The 25,393-nt window shown below is 51.0% G+C and overlaps 1 protein-coding gene across 2 annotated transcripts; it reads right to left on the minus strand.

The window, feature by feature from the left end:
* Nucleotides 1-10,687: 10,687 nt before the first annotated feature.
* Nucleotides 10,688-25,374, minus strand: SYT3 (synaptotagmin 3). Of its 2 annotated transcripts, XM_005219318.4 has the most exons (11): nt 25,303-25,374; nt 24,534-24,664; nt 22,888-23,069; nt 19,501-20,026; nt 16,944-17,331; nt 16,613-16,831; nt 14,121-14,241; nt 13,649-13,820; nt 13,428-13,560; nt 11,370-11,438; nt 10,688-11,203 (listed from the first exon to the last, which is right to left on the minus strand). In XM_005219318.4, the coding sequence occupies exons 3-10, from the start codon at nt 23,036-23,038 to the stop codon at nt 11,373-11,375; spliced, it is 1,776 nt and encodes a 591-aa protein (XP_005219375.1). In that variant the 5' UTR covers nt 23,039-23,069; nt 24,534-24,664; nt 25,303-25,374; the 3' UTR covers nt 10,688-11,203; nt 11,370-11,372. The 2 variants fall into 2 exon arrangements, with proteins under 2 accessions (XP_005219375.1, NP_001178962.2); NM_001192033.3 differs by lacking the exons at nt 24,534-24,664; nt 25,303-25,374 and having other exon boundaries at nt 10,710-11,203; nt 22,888-23,038.
* Between the last annotated feature and the right edge of the window lie 19 nt (nt 25,375-25,393).

A 25,393-nucleotide genomic window follows, 5' to 3' on the forward strand; every position in this document is an offset into this window, starting at 1 on the left:
CCTGATGATTCTGCCTGTCCTTATTGACCCAGAGGCAACATACATGTACCTGAGAAAATAGATGTTCACAGCAACAGTGTAAGAGCAAAGAAACCAAAAATAACCCAAATGTCCAGCAACAGGAGAACGGATAAAGAAACATGAGTTTTTTGGAACACCACTGCAGCTCTTGAAAGAAACGGTACAGAGCTATTTAAATAAAGCTGGATGGATTTCCAAGACATATTGTTGAGTTAAAAAAGCAAGCTGCAGAACAATATGTACAGTATGATCCCATTTATGTTAAAACACACTCACATGCTTGCTCAAAACAATACTACTCATTTACTATACAATACTATGCACACACTATATTACTAGATATATGCACACACTTATAGACAAAGATCCAGAAGGACCCACCATAAATGGATAACAAAGGTTACCTCCAGGGAAGAAACTGCGATTACAGAGAGGTGATCTAAGGGCATTTTAGCTTGATCAATTACACAGTTTTTAAAAAGCAAGGACACTCTATACATTACTTGTGCATTTGAAAAAATAAATAATTTTCTAAAAGGGAAGAAATATATGTGAATATATGTACATGGTATACTGTGAATATAAACCTAAGGTTCTACTTTTTCAAATACCACGTCTTTTTTGTTTTTGGTCAGGCCACCTAGCACATGAAATCTTAGTTCCTTGACTGACGAGGGGTCGAACAAACCCTCACTCCCTGCACTGGAGGCATGCAGTCTTCACCACTGGACTGCCTGGAAAGTCCCAAAGTATTTCATATTTTTTAAAAAAGTCTTCCCATTCTTTTAAAATCATTTCTTTCTTTATTTTGGCCTTGCTTGTGGCACATAGGCTCTTAGTTCACTGACCAAGGATCTTAGTTCCCTGACCAGGGGCTGAACCCATGCCCCTGCCTTGGGAGCACAGAGTTTTAAGCACTTGACCACCAGGGAAGTCCCCTCCCTAAGGTTCTATTTTAAATGTCTTTTAGAGGCAGACAGGCCTGACTTCTAATCCCACTTCTGCCACCAGTTGTGTGACACATTACCCCATCCCTCTGAACTTCTGTTTTCTCATTTGTAAAATGGGGATATTTGGTTCTCTTTTTTAAAATGGGGATATTAACAGGGTTGTCATAAAAAGTAAATAATAATGTATATAAAGTTCCAAGAATAGTGTCTGAGAGGTAGTATGTTTTCATTTCAATGTTAACTCCCTTCCATTTCCCAGCCCCTCCTCACCCTAACCTTGCTTCTAACCCAGCAGCCAGAAAACGATGACTGCTTTCTGGTGCTTCCATAGCCTTTACCCCTGCTGCGATAGGCATAATGATGGCTCCCCAAAGATGTCCTAATCCCCAGAACCTGTGAATATGTCAGGTTAGATGGTAAATTGGGATGAAGGCTGATGGAGGAATTAAGGTTGCTAATCAGCTGACTTTAAGATAGGGAGACTAAGGAACTTCCCTGATTGGCCAGTGGTTAAGACTTCGAACTTCAATGACAGAGGGCATGGGTTTGATCCTTGGTTGAGGAACTGCTGCAAGGTGCAGCCAGAAAAGAAAAGAAGACAGGGAGAGTAGCTGGGATTATTCAGGTGGGTCTAATGTAATCACATGGGGCTTCCCTGGTGGCTCAGACACTAAAGACTCTGCCTGCAATGTAGGAGACCTGGGTTCAATCTCTGGGTTGGGAAGATACCCTGGAGAAGGAAGTGGCAACCCACTCCACTATTCTTGCTGGAGAATTCCATGGACAGAGGAGCCTGGAGGGCTACAGTCCGTGGGGTCGCAAAGAGTGGGACACAACTGAGTGGCTTTCACTTTCAATGTAATCACAAGGTCACTTCCACCAGGAAGGGAGAGCCTGTGTGAAGATGAAGCCAATCAGAGGAACTCAGGGCTCACCAGAGGCACCAAGATAATATCATGTGAGTGTCTGAACCTGTGCTTGAAGTTTTGGGGGTGGCCATGACTTTTCATTTATATGAGGCAGTAACAATCCATCTTCCTTTTTTTCTTGTGTGTGTTTTTTTTTTTTTTCCCAGCCAGTCTGAATTGGAGTTCTGTCTTTTGCAAATGAAATAATCCTTTGAGAATCTGATGAACTAGAAATCCTTTCCCTAGAGACAAAGACTTGTGGACAAAACTTTGTATACAATTTCAGGGGAACTTTTGACCCCCTGAAGTCTGGCCCCAGGTTATAAAGTCCAGCTGAGTTCTAAACAGACTGCCAGGGAGACATCAAAAGGAAGAAGATCATCTTCAAGGAGTCCAGGATCCCCCCTTCAATTCCTGGAGAGGAGCTTTGGGTCACAGACAAAGGACTGGATCAAGGAATTGAAGGTGGGAGTTCTCTGTACAAAAGGCTCAGTACAAAAGGCTCTTTGGGATAACTTCAGTCTTAGCTTCTTTGAAGGAAATCTCTCAGCCCCTCTTTTGGAATCCACTATAGGGAAAATCGGAGAAGGCAATGCCACCCCACTCCAGTACTTTTGCCTGGAAAATCCCATGGACGGAGGAGCCTGATAGGCTGCAGTCCATGGGGTCGCTAGAATCTGACACGACTGAGTGACTTCACTTTCACTTTTCACTTTCATGCTTTGGAGAAGGAAATGGCAACCCACTCCAGTGTTCTTGCCTGGAGAATCCCAGGGACGGGGGAGCCTGGTGGGCTGCCGTCTATGGGTTGCACAAAGTCGGACATGACTGAAGCGACTTAGCAGCGGCAGCAGAGGGAAAATATAAGATGGGAGAAAATTCACCATCTCTTGAATCTCCTTCCTGGACTCTTCTTTTTCCCCCCACACTTGGGACAACCAAAGAATCAGAGTGGTACTGTGACTTGCCTGAGATACACAGCAAATATATGTAGAAGGCCTTGAATTCTGGCCTAGTTAGCTCACGCCTTCTCTTTCCTCTTAGAATAAAAAGGAAGCGTCTCACTGTGGCCACCAGGCCCTATACAATTTGGCCCCTGCCTCTCTGCCTCCATTTTGGGGCTCCCCTTCCCCCTCATTTATGCTCCCTCTGGCTTTTCTGACTTTCTTTCTGTTCCTCAAACATACCAAGCACGCGCTTTTCCCCTGCTCTCCCTTTCTGCCTAGAACCAATAGTGGATAACTCAAGAGGCAGAACAGGTCCATGTTCAAGGGTCCGCAAGGCCTGGGCTCTGTCCTTCAAGATTTTTATGGGGCAACATCCTCTCCCAGGCCTTTTCTAGGACAGAGCCCCACCACAACCCCGACCCCGGCCCACCTGTCAGTCATTCCCGCCACTCCCGACCCGGATCCATCAGTCTGTCACTCATCCCCCTTGTGCCTGTCGCCTAACACCTCGCCTCAGGCCCTTTTCCCGCCTATTATCGCTCCCTCAAGGTAAAAAGAAGACAGAAACACGAGGGCCCGCACACCATCCGCCGCACTGGAGAAAGTGCGCGCGACCCGCCAGCGGGCTCGCAGGAGCTCACGCGGGCTCGCCTGGGAGCTCATGCCCTCCAAGGCTCCGCAGCTGGCGACCTCACTCCCCCAGGCTCTGCTCGGCCTTACTGGCGGCCTTCAGCAAGCACGCGCTCGCCGGGGTAAGTGGCCCCGCGTTGCTTGGCGCCAGGTGACGCTCACGCGTCCGAGCTCTGGGACCCAGTCAACCCTACGGAGACTCGTGTTGTCATGGCAACTCTACTCCACCTAATGGGATACCTGCGCTATTCGGTTGGGTCCGCTAATCTGATTGGATGGCTGTTGAGTTCATTCCTGTATCTGATTGGATGCCAGGTACTCTTGCTCTTTCCTTCCTCTCAGAATCTCTCTCTCCGGGTCGGGTTTCTGGAGATGGAAAGTGGTTTGAGTCGCCAGGGGGCGTGAGGGGCGTCGCACCCGGCATTGGAACTTGGCCCAAGTCAGCTGACCAGACTGGCTCCCTCTCAGATACAGCCTCCCATTCCTCCGCCAGAGGGCGCCACAGTGTGCCGGGGCCCTTGGAGGCCTTGGTGACTGGTGACGCCACTGACGGGCCGTTCTTGATTGGTTACATCCCTCCGCTCTAGCCGTCAAGAGAGACCTGGAGAACAGTATCCTAGGCATAAAGAAACTGTGTTCAGGAATTAGAAATGACCTTGGACTCAAATACTTTAGTGTGCAGAGGGCAGTCACCTTTATTATCCTTTCCAAGCTCCATAATCGCCCACAGACGTGCAAACTATTATTAGAGGGGACGCCCACCTGCAGCTATGGACCCATAAATAGACACCTGTGGTTTTTGCCTGATTGGCATCTGTTATGTTTAAAAGAGATTAATAGGCTTTTTTTTTTTTTTAAAGTAGCTTTAGGCTTACAGAAAAAATTGAGCTTAAAATACAGAAAGTTCCCATCTTCCCTAATTCCACACTCCCTAATACCCTCTCCTAATTCCCTTTATTATTAACATCCTACATTAGTATGGAATATTTATTACAATTGAAAGAAAACACCGTATGATTCCACTTACATGAGGTACCTAGAGTAGTCAAATTCATGGGGACAGATAGTAGAAAGGTGGTTGCCAGGGGCTGAGGCAGGGAGGGTGGTGGGGGTGAGGAGTTGTTTAATGAATATAAAACTTCCATTTTTGCAAGATAAAAAAGTTCTGGATACTGGTCGCATAACAATGTGGATCTACTGACACTATTGCACTGAACCTTCAAAAGCGTTTAGATAGTAAACTTTACGTTACGTGTATTGTACTGTAACTTAAAACAATGCACCGATTTTAAGTGTATTCTTCTATGAGTTTTGACAAATATATACAGTGTATGGCCATCTTCACAATCAAGATATAGAATAGTTTCTGGCTTCCCTGGTGGCTCAGTGGTAAAGGATCCGCTTGCTTGTGGCAGGAGACATGGATTCAATCCCTGGTCTGGGAAGATCCCACATGCCTCTAAGTAGCTGAGTCCATGCATCACAACTATGGAGCCCGAGCTCTAGAGCCTGTGAGCTGTAACTACTGAGCCCACGTGCCGCAACTCCTGAAGCCCTTGCACCGAGTCTGGGCCGCACACGAGAAGCCACCGCAATGAGGGGTCCTCGCACTGCAGCTAGAGAGTAGCCTCTGCTCTCCACAACTAGAGAAAAGCCCTCAAAGAAATGAAGACCCAGCACAGTCAAATAAACAAAGAAATAAAATTGTTTTTAAAAACTCAGAGCATTCCTTAAAAAAAAAAAAAAAGGTTGCTCTGTACATGTATATAATCAACCCCCATCCCCACTCCCTTGGCCTCAGGCAACCCTAATCTGACTTCTATCTTATGGATTAATAGTCTCTACAATTTCACAGAAATGGAACCGTACAGTTTGCACTCCTTTCTGCCTGGCTTCTATCTGCACTGTTACGCATTATCAGTAGGTAGTTCTTCTAAGTGCTGAGTAGCATTCATGCTACCAACATACAATTACCCATTGTTTAGAAAGTTCCCATGGTTCCTAGTTTTCCAGATTGGGGTTGTGATGAATAAAGTTGCTGTGAATATTTGTGTGTACATGTGTTCTTACTTCTCATGGGTAAATACTTTGGAGTGCCTTTGCTGGGTCACATGGTAAGCTTATGCCTCACTTTATGAAAAATTGATGAGCTGTTTTTCCAAGATGGTTGTAGCAAGTTTAATGATGACCCTCAAAAGATATTTTCCTAACTCCCCAGAACCTGTGATTGCGGAGGGGGTCTCTGCAGATGTATAACTGAAGTAAGGATATCGAGATGAGATTGTTCAGGATTTAGACTGGTCCTTAAATCCAATGACAGGTATCTTTATAAGAGAAAGGAAGGGAAAAAAACATATATGGATGACTATAACCAACTGATGTTATTCAAAGCAAACTGGTGATAAAAAAAATCGCCCTGCTTACATTTCCTTACCCTGAAATATCATTTCCCCTTCTAGAACACCTGATCCTTAATATATTAGGTCATGATGAAAGTGATTATGAAGATCTCTAATGCACAACTATATTCTAATAATACATAATAATTATTAGCAATTATAGTCAGCATTATTATTCATATTAACAGCTAACAGTTGAGTCAGTTGCTATATACCAAATACCACGTTAAGTGTCTCATGTGTATTATTTCACTAATCTGCATAACATTTTTGTGAAGTAGGCATTATCATTTCTCTATCTTACAGTTAAAGAAATCAGGGCATGGAGAGGTTATCTATTTTGCCCAAAGTCACAGAGATAATATGTGAGGAGGAGGAATTTGAATCTAGTGGCTCAGAGGTTAAAGCATCTGCCTGCAATGCAGGAGACCTGGGTTCGATCCCTGGGTCAGGAAGATCCCCTGGAGAAGGAAATGGCAACCCACTCCAGTATTCTTGCCTGGAGAATCCGGAGGAGCCTGGTGCATGGGCTACAGTCCACGAGGTCGCAAAAGAGTCGGATGCAACTGAGCGACTTCACTTTCACTTTCTTTCAAATTCAAAGCTTGCTTGTAGGGAATTCTAGTGGTTGGGACTCTGCACTTCTACTGCAGGGAGCACGGGTTTGATCCCTGGTCGGGGAACTAAGATCTCACATGCCGCAGGTTATGGTCAAACAAAACAAAACAAAAAAGCTCACTTGATAAACTTGCTGAGCATAGTGGCGTCATCAACAATGGCAAAAAGAATGAACTAGCAGCATGCTCAGTAGAGTGTGACATTAATTTAAAGGAAAAGTTTGGCGTGATGGACTGTCTTCTTGAGGATATTTTTAGGGTATTTATTAGGTTAAAATCAACTTGCAATTCTTGTGGATGCTAACAGGCTGCCTTGTTAACCTTCAGTTCAGTTCAGTCGTTCAGTCAAGTCCGACTCCTTGTGACCCCATGGACTGCAGCATGCCAAGCCTCCTTGTCCATCACCAACTCCCAGAGTTTACTGAAACTCATGTCCATTGAGTTGGTGATGCCATCCAACCATCTCATCCTCTGTCATCCCCTTCTCCTCCCGCCTTCAATCCGTCGACTAAAAAAAAATGTACTACTTGAGAGTTGTGAGTTAAGTTTTATTTGGGGCAAAATGAGGACTGCAGCCCAGGAGGCAGCATCTCAGATAGCTCTGAGAGACTGCTCCAAAGTAGCAGTGGGGAAAGTCAACATATAAGGTTTTGGTGAAGTGGGAGTTCAGGGCCATGAAGCACTCATTTTACAAAAGTCTTTTTGTTAGTCATGAGGATTTGATATCACCATGAGGGGACTTAGTGCTTCACTAGGTATGAGGAGATGCAAGGATTGAGATCATAAAGTCTGTTCCTAAAAACATCCAACCATCTACAGACCTGTCCTACCAGAGTCCCTGGAGCACAGAGTGCCTCACTCCACCCTGAACTCCCTCAGGGGTTGTTGAAGGTCAACAGCTATGGCAGCATGGGGTTCAATCTCCGTAGAGGCAGATGGCAAATGCCTTGTTGTTCAGTCATTGGCAATGCTCTTGGTAAGTGTGAATTTGTAGTTGACAATCTTTCCCAGCATCAGAGTCTTTTCCAATGAGTCAACTCTTCGCATGAGGTGGCCAAAGTACTGGAGTTTCAGCTTCAACATCAGTCCTTCCAATGAATATTCAGGACTGATTTCCTTTAGGATGGACTGGTTGGATCTCCTTGCAGCCCAAGGGACTCTCAAGAGTCTTCTCCAACACCACAGTTCAAAAGCATCAATTCTTCGGTGCTCAGCTTTCTTTATAGTCCAACTCTCACATCCATACATGACTACTGGAAAAACCATAGCCTTGACTAGACAGAACTTTGTTGACAAAGTAATGGCTCTGGCTTTTTAATATGCCATCTAGGTTGGTCATAACTTTTCTTCCAAGGAGTGTCTTTTAATTTCATGGCTGCAGTCACCATCTGCAGTGATTTTAGAGCCCCCAAAAATAAAGTCTGTCACTATTTCCCCATCTATTTGCCATGAAGTGCTGGGACCAGATGCCATGATCTTCATTTTCTGAATGTTGAGTTTTAAGCCAACTTTTTCACTCTCCTCTTTAACTTTCATCAAGAGGCTCATTAGTTCTTCTTCGCTTTCTGCTGTAAGGGTGGTGTCATCTGCATATCTGAGGTTGTTGATATTTCTCCTGGTAATCTTGATTTCAGCTTGTGCTTCCTCCGGCCCAGAGTTTCTCATGATGTACCCTGCATATAAGTTAAATAAGCAGGGTGACAACATACAGCCTTAACATACTGCTTTCCCTATTTGGAACCAGTGTGTTGTTCCATGTTCAGTTCTAACTGTTGCTTCCTGACCTGCATACAGATTTCTCAAGAGGCAGGTCAGGTGGTCTGGTATTCCCATCTCTTTCAGAATTTTCCACAATTTATTGTGATCCACACAGTCAAAAGCTTTCACATAGTCAATAAAGCAGAAATAGATGTTTTTCTGGAACTCTTTTTCTTTTTTTATAATCCAACAGATGGCAATTTGACCTCTGGTTCCTCTGCCTTTTCGAAAACCAGCTTGAACATCTGGAAGTTCACGGTTCATGTATTGCTGAAGCCTGGTTTGGAGAATCTTGAGCATTACTTTACTACCATGTGAGATGAGTGCAATTGTGCAGTAGTTTGAGCATTCTTTGGCATTGCCTTTCTTTGGGATTGGAATGAAAACTGACCTTTTCCAGTCCTGTGGCCACTGCTGAGTTTTCCAAATTTGCTGGCATATTTGCTGGCATATCTATTTCTGCTTTACTGACTGTGCCAAAGCCTTTGACTGTGTGGATCACAACAAACTGTGGAAAATTCTGAAAGAGATGGGAATATCAGACCACCTGACCTGCCTCCTGAGAAATCTGTATGCAGGTCAGGAAGCAACAGTTAGAACTGGACATGGAACAACACACTGGTTCCAAATAGGAAAAGGAGTACGTCAAGGCTGTATATTGTCACCCTGCTTATTTACCTTTAAGCTGAACATTATCGCACCTTTCTAACCTTAACATTTATTAGGGTTTGAAAAGTGCTGCTCAATGCTCAAGAAAAAAGAGTTCATGTACTCCTAGTCAGACTACGATTAAAAAAAAAAATCAGTGTGCTATGTGCTTTAAAAGAGAGAGAACCGGAAAGGAAGAGGTAAGTATGAGATATGCACGGGACCAGGTGGTGTGAAGACAGGAAGCAGAGTGGAGCGATACATCTACAGGAACACCAAGGATTTCAGACAGTTACCAGGAGCCGGGTGAGAGGCATGGCACGAAGCATGAAATTCTCTTCCAGAGTCTCAGAAGGAACGGACCCTGCTGACATCTTGACTTCAGACTTCTAGTCTCTAGAACTCTCAGAGAATACACTTCTGTCGTTCTCAGCTAGCCGGCTTGTGGTAATTTGTTATGGCACCCCACGTCAACAAATACAGGATCTGTATTACTTTTTTTCATGGTCGAATTTTTTGAAGTGGTGTGTACGGACAAGGGGGTATGAATTAATGTAAACTAGTCATGGAGTGGACTCTGGCTAGTTTGAAGGACTGTCCCCTGCTGTGTCATTCTGTTGGGGCTGTCAATTAAGGGAACCCCTGCTTTCTCCACTAAAGAATGTTATGACTTCAGGAGATGAATTCACCCCTGGGCAAGAAGGGTCGGGTTCCTGAGGGAGTCTGATCCAATCTGGGTAGGATGGGGAGGGGAGGAGTCAGCTATGGTGAGGGTGGGTGTAGGGGGATGGGCAAGAGCAAGCTTGCCAACTGGACAGTTGCTTAGCTGGACGTGGTCATTTAAGATCTGAGGAGGGCCAATCAGACTCCTTTTCCTGAAGGATATGGATGCAGAGAGAGAGAGAAAGGGAATATCCTAATTTTGTTTCCTAATTTTCCGCAACTGCAGCAGGTCCTGTTAATTTCCTACCTAACAACCATTCCCCTTTCCATGCTTTCTTGCTGGCAAAGCCCACACCCCACGATATAGACTAGAAATGACAGATGCTCACTTTTCAGACTGCATTGCAACCCAGTCTGGCCCCCTAGAACCCAGTCTGGCAAATGAGAAAGGAGAACTCTTCTAGGGAGAAAATAAAAATGTCAAACACATAAGGGAGAGGCCCTTGTCCACATTTTCTGCTTTAGATGTCACTGTCTGAGAACAGGATGCGTGGTACCGTTCCAGACAGTTTGTACCCATGCGGGGAAAGCAAACTATTCTCAGAGATGCCAACTTAGTGCCTGACACTGAGCCGCTGAGCTAACCCTGGGCTCATTTTGTGTCTTTAAAATGTTAGATGAGCAAAAGAAATCTCTACCATTTCAGTTCTCTCTGTTGGGTATTCTGTTTTCTTCAGCTGAAGGCATTATAACAGCTTCAGCATTATAAGCCTGCAGTTCCAAATGACCATTTGTTACCATTGCAAAGGTCTGCCTGAGAACGAAGTCAATCAAGGACAAAGCAGAATCTCTCAAACACCTGGGTCCAACCTGCCTGAAGTTCTTCTGTACTCTCAGGCTTCCATGAAGGTCCTTCATTTCTGCTTGTGGCTTACAATAGTCTGGGTTGCATTTTGTGTCCTATGATTACAGTGGTCCTGGCCAATGTGAAATTTAGAAAAGTTCAGAGAAAAAAAAAAAGAAAGTTCAGAGAAATCAGTTAAGTTGCCAAAGGTCACTCTGCCAGTGAATGAAACATTTGTTTGAATGCAGAGCCGAGATGTTCCAACCCAGCTTCCCAGTCCCAGAAAGGACAGGAGCCCCAGATGGAGTGAGACCCAAAGTATGTGTTTATTCTGGAGTTGATAGCAGCAGCAGTGGGGGGAATCGGCCAGACTCAGGGTGTGGTGAACAGAAAGGGTGGACACGGGCGTGTGCGTGTCTAGGGGAACATGGGAGATTGGTCCGTTGACATTCACAGCCAGCACGAGGGTTAGGACACTAAGTCTTGTACAAACAGCAAAGAGACAGACGACAGACAGACAGAGGTTTTGGGGGGACAGGGATCCCCCAGACATGCATGGCCCCTCACCTGGATGGGGAACCCCGGGGAGGGAAGACAGACACAGTGGAGACTGAATGCCCCCCACCCTGAAACAGGGAGCTGGGCCCGCCTGCCTCCCACCACCCCCAAGCCTCCAGGGGTAGAAGGATGGGCAGGCCCAGGGCTGCCTCGCACCACGCAGCTCGGACGTTATGGCTTCGAGGAGATGAATTCACAGTCCGGGCAGGAAGGAATGGGGTCCTCAGGGGGCCTGGTCTGATTCCAAGCCTTGGCCAGACCTGCAGGACCGGGCAGCAAGGAAACATTAGTGATGGTGGACAGCCAGCCCAGGACCTGGCTGGTCATGACCGTCAAACACCCCATGGACCCAGGAATCCCAGTGCTATGTCCCTCCATCCTGACTTGGGTATCCAGCCCCTCCCACCCCTGGTCTGGGTTCCTTACCTCTCACTCTGAGTTCTCTTTCTCTGACAATCCTTTGCTGCCTTTTGTGAAGCTGGTCAAAGTCTTTTCCTGAAGGGGGAAATCCAGAAGGCTCAGGAGGAGGGGACAGAGGCAAAACAGTGGCTAGTAATGAACCTAATAAGACATCACACCTGTTTTCATCATTTATAGTTCTCTTTTTTGCCCAGCTCTGAAGTGATGGGGCAAGTGGTACTACAGTCCCATTCTACAGATGAGAAAACAGAGGCACGAAGAAGACATCACTGGAAATGTGAGAAGAGATGATGAGGCCACTGGGGTGATAGGGAAGACCCTGCACAGCCCCCAAGAAGCTGAAACCCAGTCCTGAGAGTGCTGGGGAGCCATGGGAGGGCTGAGCTAGAGAATGGTCAGGATCAGCCACAGAACATCATTGGCTGAAAGTCAAGGTCACGGCCAGACTCTGCCAGGGTTCAGCTCCTCTCCACTGAGGAGTACGGCGAGCGTGGCTCACAGGAGCTGCCAGAGAAGTTTGTGAATAAACGAGTGAGTGAATTAGAAGAAGAGTAAGTGATAAAAGGAGGGAGAGCTGCCATCTGTTCAGCTAAGTATAATCAGCCTTTTCAAAACTCACTTCTGAGTTCTGCGCTCAGCCCTTTACATCCCTCCCCACTCCAACCCCAGAGAAAACTTCAAAGCAAGGCCACACTAGTCAGTTCCAAGTGAGGAACTGAATCCAGGTGTAAAATGCAAGGTACACCCAAACTCAGCAATCCAGATAAATGCTATTGTAATACCATCTTAAAAAAAAAAAATCAAAATCAATGCAAAAAGAGTCCATGATGAGCAAAATATAAATTTTAAGTAAAAGCTAGTCCAGTGCCATCTTAAAGAAAACTTGTTTTATTTAAAATTGAAATTTATTTAAATTGTCAGTAAAGGCCAGTTTCTAGGCTCAGGAACCAAAGACAAAAGGAGAAATATGTACTCAATTTTTTTGTATTTTTTGTCTCCCGCCCGCCCCCCCTGGAATATTAAACTAGTTGGGAAAATATTGGAAAAAAAAAAAAAGAGTAAGTGTACTGAAATTCATACTATCTTAAATGTTTTAATTTTACCCTGTAAGAATTTAGTATCCTCTTACTTTCTTGGCTTTAGTGACAGTAGTCATCAATAGTTTTGAAAGTTACTTCTTTGCTTTTCTTGGATTCAAATGAGAGAATGCTTGAAAATTTCTCTTGACCAATTAAGGACCTTAAGTGATCTTAAATTTTTAATTTAAAAATTGTCAAGCTGGTTCTCCCGTGACCCCCAAGGCCTCCTGGGGTCTTCCCATCCCCTTCTTTCTCTGCTCCAGGCTCACCACTGACGCCCCTCTTCTAGATGATTTGGAGGAACTGGCAGCCTTACCCTCTTCCTACAAGCTTCTTTACCTAAGCCATTTCTTCTCAACCTCTATGCCTCTGCCGAGAAGCCCTCCTGGACTCCCTAATTGAAAGGGCACCCCCCCAACTCCCCTCCAGATTCCCTTCCCCCCCCCCAGACTCTCAAACATTTTGGACCGCAACCCCCAGAGAAAAAATAAATTAATACCACAATCCTTGGTTTCCTGCCCTGTGAAAATTTCTGTTCTGTTCTATTTCAATTTTATTTTCTTATTCATTTCAAAAGAAAAATTGTTGATCCTTACCCAGTAAACCACAGTCCACCAATTTTCACAGGCTGCTTTAAATAACAAATGAAGAAAGCCCTGCTCTATTTTATCATCGAGGTTTTTTTTTCCCCTTTTATTTGGGACTTCATATCATGGGTAATAATAATAAGAGTAGCTGACTATTTACTGAGAGGCGGACACTTAGTCCTGCATTAACTCACTGCATCTTCACATCTGTCCTAACAATAGACGCTTCTAACGGCCCCATTTCCCAGCTGGGGAAACTGGTGGCACAGAGAGATCAAGGAACTTGCTCTAAGTCATACCGCTAAAGAGGGCAGAGCGGGGATTCGAACCTGTGACTGAGCAGCCCACAAAGACATGAGGGGTTGCGCGAATGAAGGGGAGCGTGGTGCCGCACTCACCTCCACCAGCTGATGCCAGTGCTCCACGGGCTTGCGTGGGTTGGCCAGCATCTCGGCCCAGTGCTCGCGGCCGTGGGGGTCGGCGGCGTCGGGACCCACGCGGCACACGCCGATCACCTCGTTGTGCCCGATGCTGGAGGTCACGGGTGGGGGCCGGTGAGCACCCCAGAGGCCGGCAGGCCGGGCTCCACTCCCCGCTCTCACCCCGCCCCCCGCCTCACCAGTCGTAGTCCACCACCGCGATGCTGAGCCCCACGTTCTCCACGCTCTCAGGGGCCACGTCGAACACCAGCGCCTCGTTGTACGTGGGGTTCAGCGTGTTCTTCTTGATGGAGGTTTTCCGCTTCTTCAGACGCCGCCCCTCGCTGATCAGAGAGGCCTTCACATAGGGGTCTGGGGGCGGGTGTGAAGGGAGGGCGCTGAACCGGGTCTTCGGCCCTCGGACCCCATCACGGACCCCAGACCTTTCTCCCAAACACAAGCGTTTGGTTCCCCAACCTTTTCTCTCCTAGCCCCTCAGATCCAGGAAGCCCAGATCCCAGACTCTCTTCTCCCAGACTTAGGGGGTCTGGACCCCCTCCCCTCCTCTCTCAGGACTCTGTGGAGTCTGGGCTTCCAGCCCCCTCCTCGCTCAGACCCAGGAGTCTCACCCCCTCCCCGCCCCTCAGAAGCCGGCGCCTTTCCGGAACCCACCTGAGAAGCCGGTGAGGTCCATCGCTTTGAGGTTAGAGGCTTTGATGATAGTCACGGTGAGGCGGCCGGCCGTGGGGAGGTAGCAGAGTGAGAAGTTGAGCTCCCCAAGATCTGCCTTTTCCTGCAGTGGGGAAAGGGGGCCAGCGGTGCTCTGTCTCAGCCTTCCCCCCAGCCTCTCCCTGACTTCCCCATCTCCAGCCTCCAGCTCTCCTGCCCGATTTCCAGGGCTCAGGTTTCCGATCCACTTAACAATCTGACTCCGGGCCAAAACCTGGTAAACTCCCCGGCCACAGCGGCCCACCACCGTCAAAGCCTATTTGTTCTGCGGGGAAAACTGGAAGAGGCGTGGGTGGGGGGAGAAGGACAGAAAGAGGGAGGCAGAGAGAACACTGTGAGAAATCGGCTGAGACAGAGATGCAAACGCCCAGAGAGAGTCAGAACGACAGATCCACAGAATTCTAGAGTCAGAAAGACCCAGAGCAGAGTGGGGCGGGCCGGGGGTTGGTGTGGCAATCCCTGGTGCAGACAGTAAAGAATCTGCCTGCAATGCAGGAGACTCGGCTTCCCTGGGTCGGGAAGATCCCCTGGAGAAGGGAATGGCAACCCACTCCCGTATTCCTGCCTGGAGAATCCCATGGACAGAGGAGCCTCGTGGGCTACAGTCCATGGGGTTGCAAAGAGTCCGACACGACTGAAATGACTAACACATATGGAGACCCAGCGAGTGACAGAGACCCAGAATGAGAGGGGAGGGGAAAAGGTGGGGGAGGGGGGTGCAGGAGGAGAGAGAGGAATAGAGGCAGAGACCTACATGGAGAAGGGACAGAGATCCAGAGAGGTGGGATAGAGGTCTAGAGAGGTGAGAAAAGACACACAGAGAGGTCAATCTTGGGGCAGGAGACAGACAAGAGCCAGCATGAGGTTACAGGGAGGCAGATCTCCTGCCTCGACACACGCAGAAGGACCTGGAGCCGCGGCCAGGGCTAGGGGCCCTACGCCCTGGCTGCCCTGGTCTTCAGCCTCATCTCAGTGCCTCACCCCCAACCCACGAAGCCAGAGCCCAGGTCCCTAGACTCCCCACTGGCTCCCCTGAGGCTCTGCCCCGGCTGTGTCCTCAGCAAGAATACCCACCCTCCCTGTCGCTTCTCAGTCATCAAGCCTCAGCTTAGCTGTCACCTCTTCCCACATGCTCCCAGACTCCCTGCCGCCCTGTGCAAAGACTCCCCCCAGGCGTCCCCATGATGCTGGCCCCTGTGTGACCACCTAGGCCTGGAGCGATCAGGAGGAGAAGAGAAAATGTGAGGTGATGCAGGAGACAAGGATGGATGCAGAAGGGAGCCCTTGAGCAGGGTGGCCTCGGGGAACAACAGGGAGCAGGGTCAGGACCCTACAACTAGTCAGGTAGTTCTCAGAGCCTGAGCTTGGGGGACAGAGCAAGCGGGCTGTGGTCCCCCCAGGTGAAGGGGACCTTAGGAAGAGCCACACATGCCTGGTTCAACCGTGTCCTTGTATGTATGGGAAAATGGAGGCTCAGAGACGGGAAGGAGCTTGAGTCAGGCCATCGGGTGGGCAAAACCAGCCCTCTCAAGATATGAGCAAAACCAGCCCTCTCAAGATATGAGGACAGGGCTTACACCCCTCCCCACTCACACACAGCTTCCCCAGATCAACAGAGAGCTGGAATGTTGGGAAATCCACGGACTGGAACTGAGAGGGCTGAGGAGTTGGGAGGGTGCGAAGTTCGGGGTGCGGAAGGGGTCGGGACACCCAAACAAAGACCTAGGAACTGGGTTCGGGGAAGGATTGGATGTACAGGAGAACGAGGCTGTAAGACAGGAGGAAGGGGCCAGTGGGGATGTCGGGGGCACTGGGGAGATGTCAGGACATTGGGGATTCCAGTGTGAGGCTCTAGCGAATCACACTATCAGGGTTCCGGTGGAGACCATGAAGACACAGAGGATTCGATTAAATTAGAGAGCTTGAGGGTCAGGGCTTTGAAACAAAATGTTTAGAGATCAGAGGGGCTGGGGGAGGCGTCTCAGGAAGACTGGGAATTGAAAAATGAGGAGGTTGTAAAGGGGAAGGAAGTTTAACAAACAAAAGCTGGGAACTCTAGGCTTGGGAAATTGAAGGGTCAGGAATCCGGGGTCAGAGGGCAGAAGTCATGGGGTCACAGCCTGGAGTTTTGATAAAACGGGTGATGTCTGTTATAGTTTTCTTCATGGTTACCATCAGATGTCAAAGTGGGATCAGAAGTTGGGAAATCTGGAGCCTGGTTCTGATGTTAATATTTAACTAAGTGCAGAAGGGGAGCGGGAGCCCATTATACCATTCTCCATTCCTGCTTGTACGTTTGCAGAACTTTCAGTAAAATAAAGTTGAAAACTCCAGGATCCAGGAGTTATGAGGGTGTGAAGTAGTAGGCGGGGCAAGGAGATGGCAAGCTGAGGGGTCCTGGGTCCCCTGGGGAAGGGGGTGCGGGAGCCACTGACCGAGCCGCCCTCCACGATGTCCCTCCACAGCGGGCGGTCGGGGGGCTGCTCGGCCAGCTCCAGGAGGTTGTCCAGCACCACCTGGCCGATGAGATCGTGCCGGGAGAAGCGGTCAAAGTCATAGACGCTGAAGTGCAGTTTGCGCTGCGCCAACTCAGCCAGCGGCACCGAGAACTGAAACGTCTCATTGAAGACGGGGTTCAGGGTCTTCCTGTGCACCTGCAGGGGGCGGGCGAGGAAGGGATTCAGACACCATGCCCACCGGCCCCTCCTCCCTCGGACCCCGCCCCTCCCTCCCTGGGACCCGGATGTCCAGCCCTCCACTCCAGACCTTGGTCTGAAACTTCTTCTTGCGGTCAGGCAGCAGGTAGATCTTGACGTAGGGATCTGAGAAGCCATTGGAGTCCTTGGCCGGGAGGTCCAAGGCCTGCAGGATCCGCACCACCAGCTGGTCGGAGCCGTAGAGATACCGCAGGGCGAAGCTGATGCGGCCACAGGGCGCCCCCGCGCCGGCCTCCCCAGAGCCAGGGGCCCCGCCGCCCCGCCGGCCACCGGGTCCAGTCCCCTGGTACAGCTCCGGCTTGATCTGTCCGATGAGCTTGGCCTTTTCTTCTCCGCCCGGCAGGGGTAAGGTTAGGGCGGGCGGCCGCTCCTCACTGCCCGGGTCCGGCTGTGGGGTCAGGGTCTGCTGGGTGAGGGGCCGGGGTAGGGCGGGGTACCTGTAGGGGGTGAGGAAGACAGATGGAGTCAGTGGCTCTGATCTCTGACTGCACCTGAAAACCTGGGGGGCCCTTCCCGGCCTTCTCCTCAAGCCCCACAGCCAGGCGCCCACAGACCCCCACCTCTGCCCACTGTGACCTTGGGCAGGGCGCTTGAATCCTCTGAGCCTCAGTTTCCCCATCTGTACGGGGGGCGGGGGGTGGCCATCCCCTTCTCTAAGCTAGCTCCACCCCAGACCTGGGCTCTCACCAGCCTCTCAAAGCTTCCATCTGACCTCCAGGAGTGACCCTGAATAACTTCTCTGTGGAGCCCAGGGGCTTCACACAGCCCAGACCATCCGACCCCCATCTGCCCTTCTCCAAATTTCCCTGGCCCATCCTCACCCTCTCCCACCTGGCCATTGCTCCCCCTGGCCTGTTCTTTCTCTCTCAACTGTCTTTTCTGTGCTTGTGGAACACTATGGAAGCCCACAGCTCCATCCTTAACCATCTTGGCCATCATCTTCCCTTCTCACCCATATGCTTTCCCTGGACAAGCTCATCTGTGCCCCAGGTTTCCACGACCACCAGCAGCCTCTGTCTGCTAAGTGTGTCTCCTGGGCTCTAGCCAGGTTCAGCCTCCCAGCCCCATGAGACACCACATACCTCTTGTGTTCCCCACTGGGCTCGCTCCCTTCTCCCCAACCCACTCCCTCTCCCAGCCCCCTACGATCCACCTCAGCCTGCAGGACAGATACCTGGGGCCATCCTCACCTCCTCTCTCCCCTCAAACCCTTTCCCTCCCGTCTCCTGAATTTTCCCACCCCCACGGTCCCTGCTCATCCATCCTTTCCTGCATGAACCACTGCACCCATGGTGAAGTCCATGTGGTGGGGCCCCTAGTGATGACTGGACAGGGCAGTGCCAGATGCACTGAGAGGCAGGCATGGGGCTGGGAGAAGCAGGGGGGTCGGGAGCACGGAGCCATGAAAAGGGATGCGGGGTGAGATGCCTCCAGCTACTGATCAGTGCTCCCAGAGTGACTTTGAGCAGGTCATTAACACCCTCTGAGCCTCAGTTTCTTCATAACCAGTGTATCCATCAACCTCTGGAGGGCTTCCCCAGAGACCTCAGACTACATTTTCCATGAGCCCCTGACCAGCCCCTACCTGGAGGAGAACCACCGATGAACCTCTGGGGCCTGAGACAGTCCTTCTAGAAGGCAGTTTCCCCCAGATGCTCCCCCAGGTCCCTCCCGTTCAACAAGACCCAGATAAGCTCAGGGTCTCCCTCAAACCCTCCCCTCTTCCTAGGTCCTCTGACAGTGCCACCATCCACCCAATCACCAGGCCAGACCCCTGGGTGCTGTCCTTACCTCCTCCGACCCCCTCCTACCCACAGCCGTCAGGCCCCGGTTCCATCCCCAACTCACTGCCCCCTGACTCTCTCTAGCTCATCTCTGCCTCCGCCGCCCCGTGATCTCAGCGCAGGCTTGTCCTCTCCTGCCTGGACTCTCGGCGTCCAGTCTGTCCCCTGTGTGGCCCCAGAGAGGTCTTTCTATACCCAGAGCTGACCTCCTCTGCTCAAGCCTTCCGTGGCTCCCCAGCATCCCAGGACAACGTTCCAGACCCTCAATCTGGCATCCAAGACCCTGTGTGATCCGGTCCCCGCCGTGTCCCCTAGGTTGCCTTTCTGCAGCCCTGGCCTGGCTGGCTCAGGACAAGCTGGTCTGGGGACCCACTTCCCCTGGACTGGGAGTGGCATGAGGGTCTGTGTGCAGTGCTCACCTCTACTTTTTCCCAACACCCAGCTCAGGTCTCGGTCATATTAGGCACTCAATATGCATGCATAGGATCAGGATCAGTGGATCAGTGAACTGCAGGTCCCACCAGTGATGAATTGCTCTGTGCTGCAGGGAATCGGGGGTCTAATCTCCATTCTCTCCCACCTTCCTGATCTCTGAGTCCTGTCCCTATCTTCCTCCTGCTGGTTTTAAGAGCTCAGAGCTCTAGCCCCCTCCTCCCTCAAACTCAGGAGTCTGGGTCCCCAGCCTCGTCTTTCTCCAGGAACCAGGACTCCATGCCCCAAGCTCCCTCCTTTCCCAGGACTCAGGAGCGCCGCAGATGGGAAGGCAACACTAAAGAGGAAAGGAAGTTCAGAGTGGGCCCCCAGCCTGGTGGCCTGTCTCACCTGGTGGTGGGTGCCAGGCTTGTGACCTGCTGATGCGACTGGGCACTGGGCAGGCCCCCACCACTGGGGGGCAGCAGGAGCAGCCCCGAGCCTGCCCCGCCCTCGGAGGGCAGCTCGGGAGATGTCTGGCTCGGTTTGACCCCCGCGGCTACTGCAGCAGCTGCGGCCTCTGGGTAGGAGTCCATGTCCAAGTAAGAGGGCTCAGGGGGGTCAGACCCCCCTAGGCTGCCCGGCTCCAGCAGCTCAGCGAAGGGCGGATGGTGGGCCGTGTGGGCATGGTGGTGCGGGCCCCCCAGCAGGGGATGGCCACCCAAGCCGGCCCCCAGGTGGTGCCCGCCACCGCCTACCAGGCCTGCCAGCCCGACCCCGGGGCCTAGGTCTTTGCGCAAGGGACCACCGCCCACGGTTGAGCCTCCCTTGTCCCGCCAGGGCACCCAGCACAGCTTCCACGACACGAAGAGGGAGACACCCAGAAGGACAATGCCACAGAACGTCACGATGACCGACAGCAGGCTCACGGAGATGTCTGGAGAGAGTGAGGACAAAGGTCAGGGGTCAGGGTGGGGTCGGAATTTAGCCTCCCGCTGCTCTCCCCCAAAAAGCTAAGTTTCAGTGTTGGCCTCTCAGCGTCCTAAACACGTTACACATACTACTCAGTGTAGACTCCACGGCTACGCAACGTCAGTGTCTCCATCTACCCATTTTAAAGACAGGGAAACTGAGAGTTTGGGTGACTTGTCTAAGGCTACACAGCTAGTCCATGACAGATCTGGGATTGGAACCAGCAGCCTGTCTTCAGATTTCATCCTTTTTTATCCTCTTGATCGCATTGCCTCTCCTATAAGTGGGTACATCCTCCAATTTAGAACCAAGCTTCCCCCAAATGCTCAGAGGTGATCAAAGAGAGGGGAGACTGCATGGCACAGTTAGATAGGTCAGGGTTCAAATTCCAGCTCACAGTGTGGCTTTCGGAATATATCTTCACCTCTCTGAGCTTGACCTGCTCCATTTGTCCAATGGGGAAAACTCTGTTCTGCCTGTCATAGCAGTTTTAAAGAATGAAGGGAGTGAATGGCTCGCAGAGGAAGCTGGGGAAGATAATAGCAAGCATTTCTTGAGAGGTTACTGTGCTTTATAGACATTAGCTTCCTTATGCCTCACGGGCACCCTAGGAGCTTGGCAACATGATTATGCCCATTAGTACTTTTCACAAAAGGAAACTGAGACCTAGAGACATGAAGTTACCACAGACACGAAGTCCTGTAGATGGAGTGGAGGAGGCAGAATCTGAGTCCGGAGCGCCTGGCTCCGGAGCCCACCGACTTCACCACTGGGCTACCACAATTCAGTGTTTCCCAGTGAATGGCGGTTCATTGGGTTCATTGAACCCACTGGCGGTTCACTGGCGGTTCATTCACGAATGGCAGACTTTTTGTTAGGATGATAAATCCTAGTACTGCCATCTGCATCCAGCACTGTCACCCCCACCGCTAACACACTCTGAATGCTTGCTGTGTGCTGATATGCCTTTCAGAGAAACCCGGGACAGCCCAGATCTTGAACTGAAGCTTCGTTCAGTAAGTGGTGCCAGGAGTAGGGTTTTTCCAGGAAATGTGAGTTTGTTTGGGGGTTGACTCTTGGGTGTCCATGAAGTGGATCACAAAGGGAAATTCCTGCTCTGTACAGGCGGTGGGTTATGGGGTGCACGGGGGAGGAGCAGGTCACCAAGCATTGGCATCAAGGACAGCAGGGTGGAAGCGCTGTGTCCTGTCCGTTCAGGGAGCCTTGGTGACAAGGGGATGCGCTTCAGTCCTGAACTGCCCAGTGGATCTAAGTCAGTGGCCCCTGATGTTCATCCTCATGACACTATACCACCTGAGGGTGAGTGATCCTATATTACGGATAAGGCAACTGAGGCTCAGAGAGACAGGAAGTGACCCTGCAGGGCCACAGTGCAGGCAGCGGCAGGACTCTGAGTTTCCCACCCCACTCCAGCCCCTTAGGGTGTCCGTTTTCGGAATGATCAGCACCTACTTAGAGTTCTGGGGGCCTGTTAGAAACCAGAGCAAGGGCCTGTTAGAAACCAGCCTTCTGAACATGGGAAGAACTAAGCAAAAGGGGTCGTTTTGGAAGAGGAGGGGGAGAAAAGTTGGACAGATGCCATCCCCCACTGTTAGCCTGACTCAGACTCTCTCCAAGTCAAAGTCCTAGGAATCACTGAATTTGAGGGTGGTCCTGAGACACCCCACCCCCAGCTTGCCAAATTGCAGTAGTGTGCTAGACTTCCTGGGGTCACAGTCGGGCTCTTCTGCATACAGACGGTGAGACCCCGAGTGAGCTGCTGCAGCTCTCTGGGCCTCATCCCTTATCACCAGCCCCTGGACACCCTGCACTTAAGATGCTGAGCCCCGCCCTGGTGCTCAGCCAGTGTGACCGTCATTCTAACGTCCCAACTCCTGCTTTGTGAAGTTTTCTCATCTGGACGAATGCGCTTGTGATATTCCCTAGCTCTCAGAACCCTACTGCTCGCTAGCTGGGGGACCAACCACTCCATCTGAACCTCAGTTTCCCCCATTGAAAATAAGGATTATAACTATATTCAGTGTCATATAATAACATATAATGGAAAGGAATCTGAAAAAGAATATATGCATCAATATCTACCTATATCTGAATCACTTTGCCATATACATGAATCTTTGTAAATCAACTGTACTTCAATTAAAAAATTTAAAAATAAAATTAAAAAAAGAGAAGATAGGGATTATATGTACCACAAAGGGTCATCATGAGTAGTTGATGAGATATGTGAAGGACCTTGCCTACTGCCTGGCACACAATCGGTGCTCAGTAAGGATATTTCAACATTTATGGAATGCCCACTGTGTGCCCAGCTTGTTCTTAGCAAGTCACATGTGTTATATCATTTGAGTCTCTCAGCTGCTCCATGGAGTAGTCACTTTTATTATTCCCATTTTCCAGATGAGGAAACTGAGGTACAGAAGAACCCATGCATTTAATAAGTGGGGGAGATGGGATTTGAACCCAGACAAGTCAGACAGACTGATTTAGAGCCTGAGCTTCTAAGCACTATGTGAGATGCACAAAGACATTTGAAGGGGGTGTGTGCAGCAGTGGAGTGGGGGTGGGGAGGGTGGATAGGAGGCCCGCAGGGCAAAACTCAAAAGGCCGTGGGTCAAATGGACCACATAGCTCTTTCTCCTTAGATTAGAGGTAAGGGGGATCAGCAACAGGCAGGATGGAAGCAAGACTCTAAGAGGGACTGGCTCCACAAGGCACAGGAAGCGAGCAAGGCTGCTCTAAATCTCTAAAAATTCTGCCTATGGTGGAAGCAGAGGGCTGGCCAACATGGCTGGGGGTGCTGACCTGCATCTGGGCCCCGGGGATAGCCTCTGATCCGAAGGTCGTTGAACTCTTGGCACCTGTCACTGGTGTCGGCATCTCGGACCCGCGCACAGAGGTCTGAGACCAGGATGAGTGCCCGACGGCAGAGGTCATCCTCGTAGTCTCCTGACATGGTGGCCAGCGAGTCCTGTGCTTGGGAGGGGCTGGGCAAGGGTACAGATGGGGAATGGGATGGGGGAGAGAGAGGGGGTGGATAAGGGGTGGAAAGAGAACGAAAGAGGATAGGCAAGGGGCAGTGATTGGGAGTGGAATGACAAAGGGACAGAGATTGGGGGGTGGAGGGACAAGGGGATGGAGATTGGGGGGGCAATGAACAAGGGAGAAGAGACTGGGAGGAAATGGACAAGGAGGAAAAGACTGGGAAGGCCAGTCAAGGGGCAGAGATTCAGGATGCACAAATAAAGGGTTGGACAGACAAGGAGACAAAGATTAGGGTTGCACAGATGCAGGGACAGAATTTAGGAATGGAGAGACAATGGAACGGCCATTTCTCCTTCACGCATACAACAGATATTCACTGGGCACCAACTACACATGAGGCACTGTGTGGGCTGTTGCAGATCCAGCAGGGAACAAGCCCCACTCAGTCCCTGGCTTCCTGGTGTCACAGTCCAATGAGAGGACATAAGGAGCATACAAATCAACAAACACACTCACATAAACACATAAACACACAGCCCTCAGACTGTGAGAAGTGCCCTAAAAGAAGGATGTGTCACAAAGGGACCCGGAGGTGGGTCATCGGGGGAGTTCCCTGAAACCTGAAAGATGAGACGGAGCCAGCCATGGACAGTGGGCACTGGGGCTGGAGTGAGGAAAACCATTCAAAACAGCGTGAGGAACGTGAGCAATGGCCCAGGGTGGGAAAGGGCTTGGGAGGTCCAGGGAACAGGAAGGTGTAGACAAGGAGAGGAGAGGGAGAGTGAGAAGGAGATGGATGGGGGTAGAGAGATAGGAGATGGTTGTCTGATGCTGGCTGTGGAGAGATGAAGGTGAAGGATGCAGAGATAAGGACCAAGTTGAGAGAGGGAGAGATAAGGGGAGGGGAGACAGAGATAATGGGAAGGGCAAACTGGGGCCTGGAAGAGAGGGACAGATGAACAGACAGACGGAGGGAAAGTCAAGGATTGAGACTTGGGATGGACAAGCCATAAAGAATAAGCTGGGTGTAATTCAAGGGAGTGTGAGAGATGGATGGACCAAGCGGGCAGTGATAAGTGCCAGGCAAGAGAGTGGACTGAAATATCTTCGAGAGACAAATAGTAGACAGGAGAATGGATGGGGTGTAGAAATAAAGGACAGAAAAACAATGGCCAGAAATCACAGATGGACAAAAGGATACAGTGGATGGAGGACTGGGCAGACAGTCATGGGGGCAGAAGGAAGGTTGGATTGGGGGGGGGGTGGTTCATAAAAGACAGGGAGAAATAGGTGGCTGTGGGGAGAAGGGGGAGTAGCGATACATGGTTTGGAGCTAGACATCAGAGATAGACTGGAAGGAGGGTGCAGGGGAAATTAGGGACGGACAGATCAGGGCTCACAGATGGACAGGTGTTGTGGGGTGCTGCAGAAGGCCAGGACTCTGAGACGGGCATAGTCAGACTCACCTGCGCTTATCCCTGCCTTGTCCTGGATGGCAGCGGAGGCGGCGGCTGGCGGTAGCCCATGGGGGTTGTAGGGTGGATAAGGGGCTGCGGAACTGTCCCCAAGAACCAGGTGGTGGGAGGGGGGGCCGGATCTGGGGGCCGTGGCCGTGAGAAAAAGCTCAGCCCGAGCCTCACATCTTGTCCTACTCGGGCCAGCTTCTCGACCCCAGGCGACCCCCGGGAGGTCCGGCCACCCCCTTCCCACCTTCGGGCCCCCAGCTCCCGTTAAGCTTAAAGACTACAATTCCCGGCAGGCCTTGCGCTCGCGTTGCTGCGGCTTCATAGACCAGGCACTGCAGGGACTGATGGGAGTTGGAGTCCTTAGTGCCTCTCCCGGCTGCAGAGAGGATGGGAATTTTTTTGGAAGGTGGGGGGGGGGGCGGTTATGAGATGCCGGGGTCCCAAGGCGCTGCAGGGGAGAGGAATAATGTCTGGGACCTCGAGAAGCCGCGGAGTCCGAAGTCCAGAGGGGCCATGGAGTGGGTAAACCATCCCCACGCCCGGGGGATCGGTGGGAGAGGTTGGGGTGCACCCAGGTGTTTCGGGACCCCCCCTTCCAGAACCACGTGCCCCTCCCCCGGGGCAGCCTGGAGACGCTGCAGCACTCCCACTCCCGGGTCGGAGATCCGCGCACCTCTGCCCCGACCCGCGCCCCCATGCGCCCGGGCCGCCCCCGGGGATGGGGCTGGGGCGGGGGCTCTGGCAGGGGGAGGGGGAGGAGCGGACTCACCCGGAGCTGCCCCTGCCGCCGCCGCCGCCGCCGCCGCCGCCGCCGCAGCCCCGCGCGCCGGCCGCGGTGCCAGCTCGGCTCCTCCCCCCGC

The sequence above is a fragment of the Bos taurus genome, chromosome 18 (genome assembly GCF_002263795.3).
Source record: "Bos taurus isolate L1 Dominette 01449 registration number 42190680 breed Hereford chromosome 18, ARS-UCD2.0, whole genome shotgun sequence".
NCBI classification, from domain to species: domain Eukaryota; kingdom Metazoa; phylum Chordata; class Mammalia; order Artiodactyla; family Bovidae; genus Bos; species Bos taurus.

What these genes read in the sequence shown, in the direction of transcription:
- SYT3 (XM_005219318.4), bottom strand. Translation starts at nt 23,038, where the DNA reads ATGTCAGGAGACTACGAGGATGACCTCTGCCGTCGGGCACTCATCCTG. An exon ending in AGCCTGGCACCCACCACCAG is followed by an intron (nt 17,332 to 19,500) that starts GTGAGACAGGCC and finishes CACCCCCTACAG; the next exon opens with GTACCCCGCCCTACCCCGGC. An exon ending in ACATCGTGGAGGGCGGCTCG is followed by an intron (nt 14,242 to 16,612) that starts GTCAGTGGCTCC and finishes TCCCCACTGCAG; the next exon opens with GAAAAGGCAGATCTTGGGGA.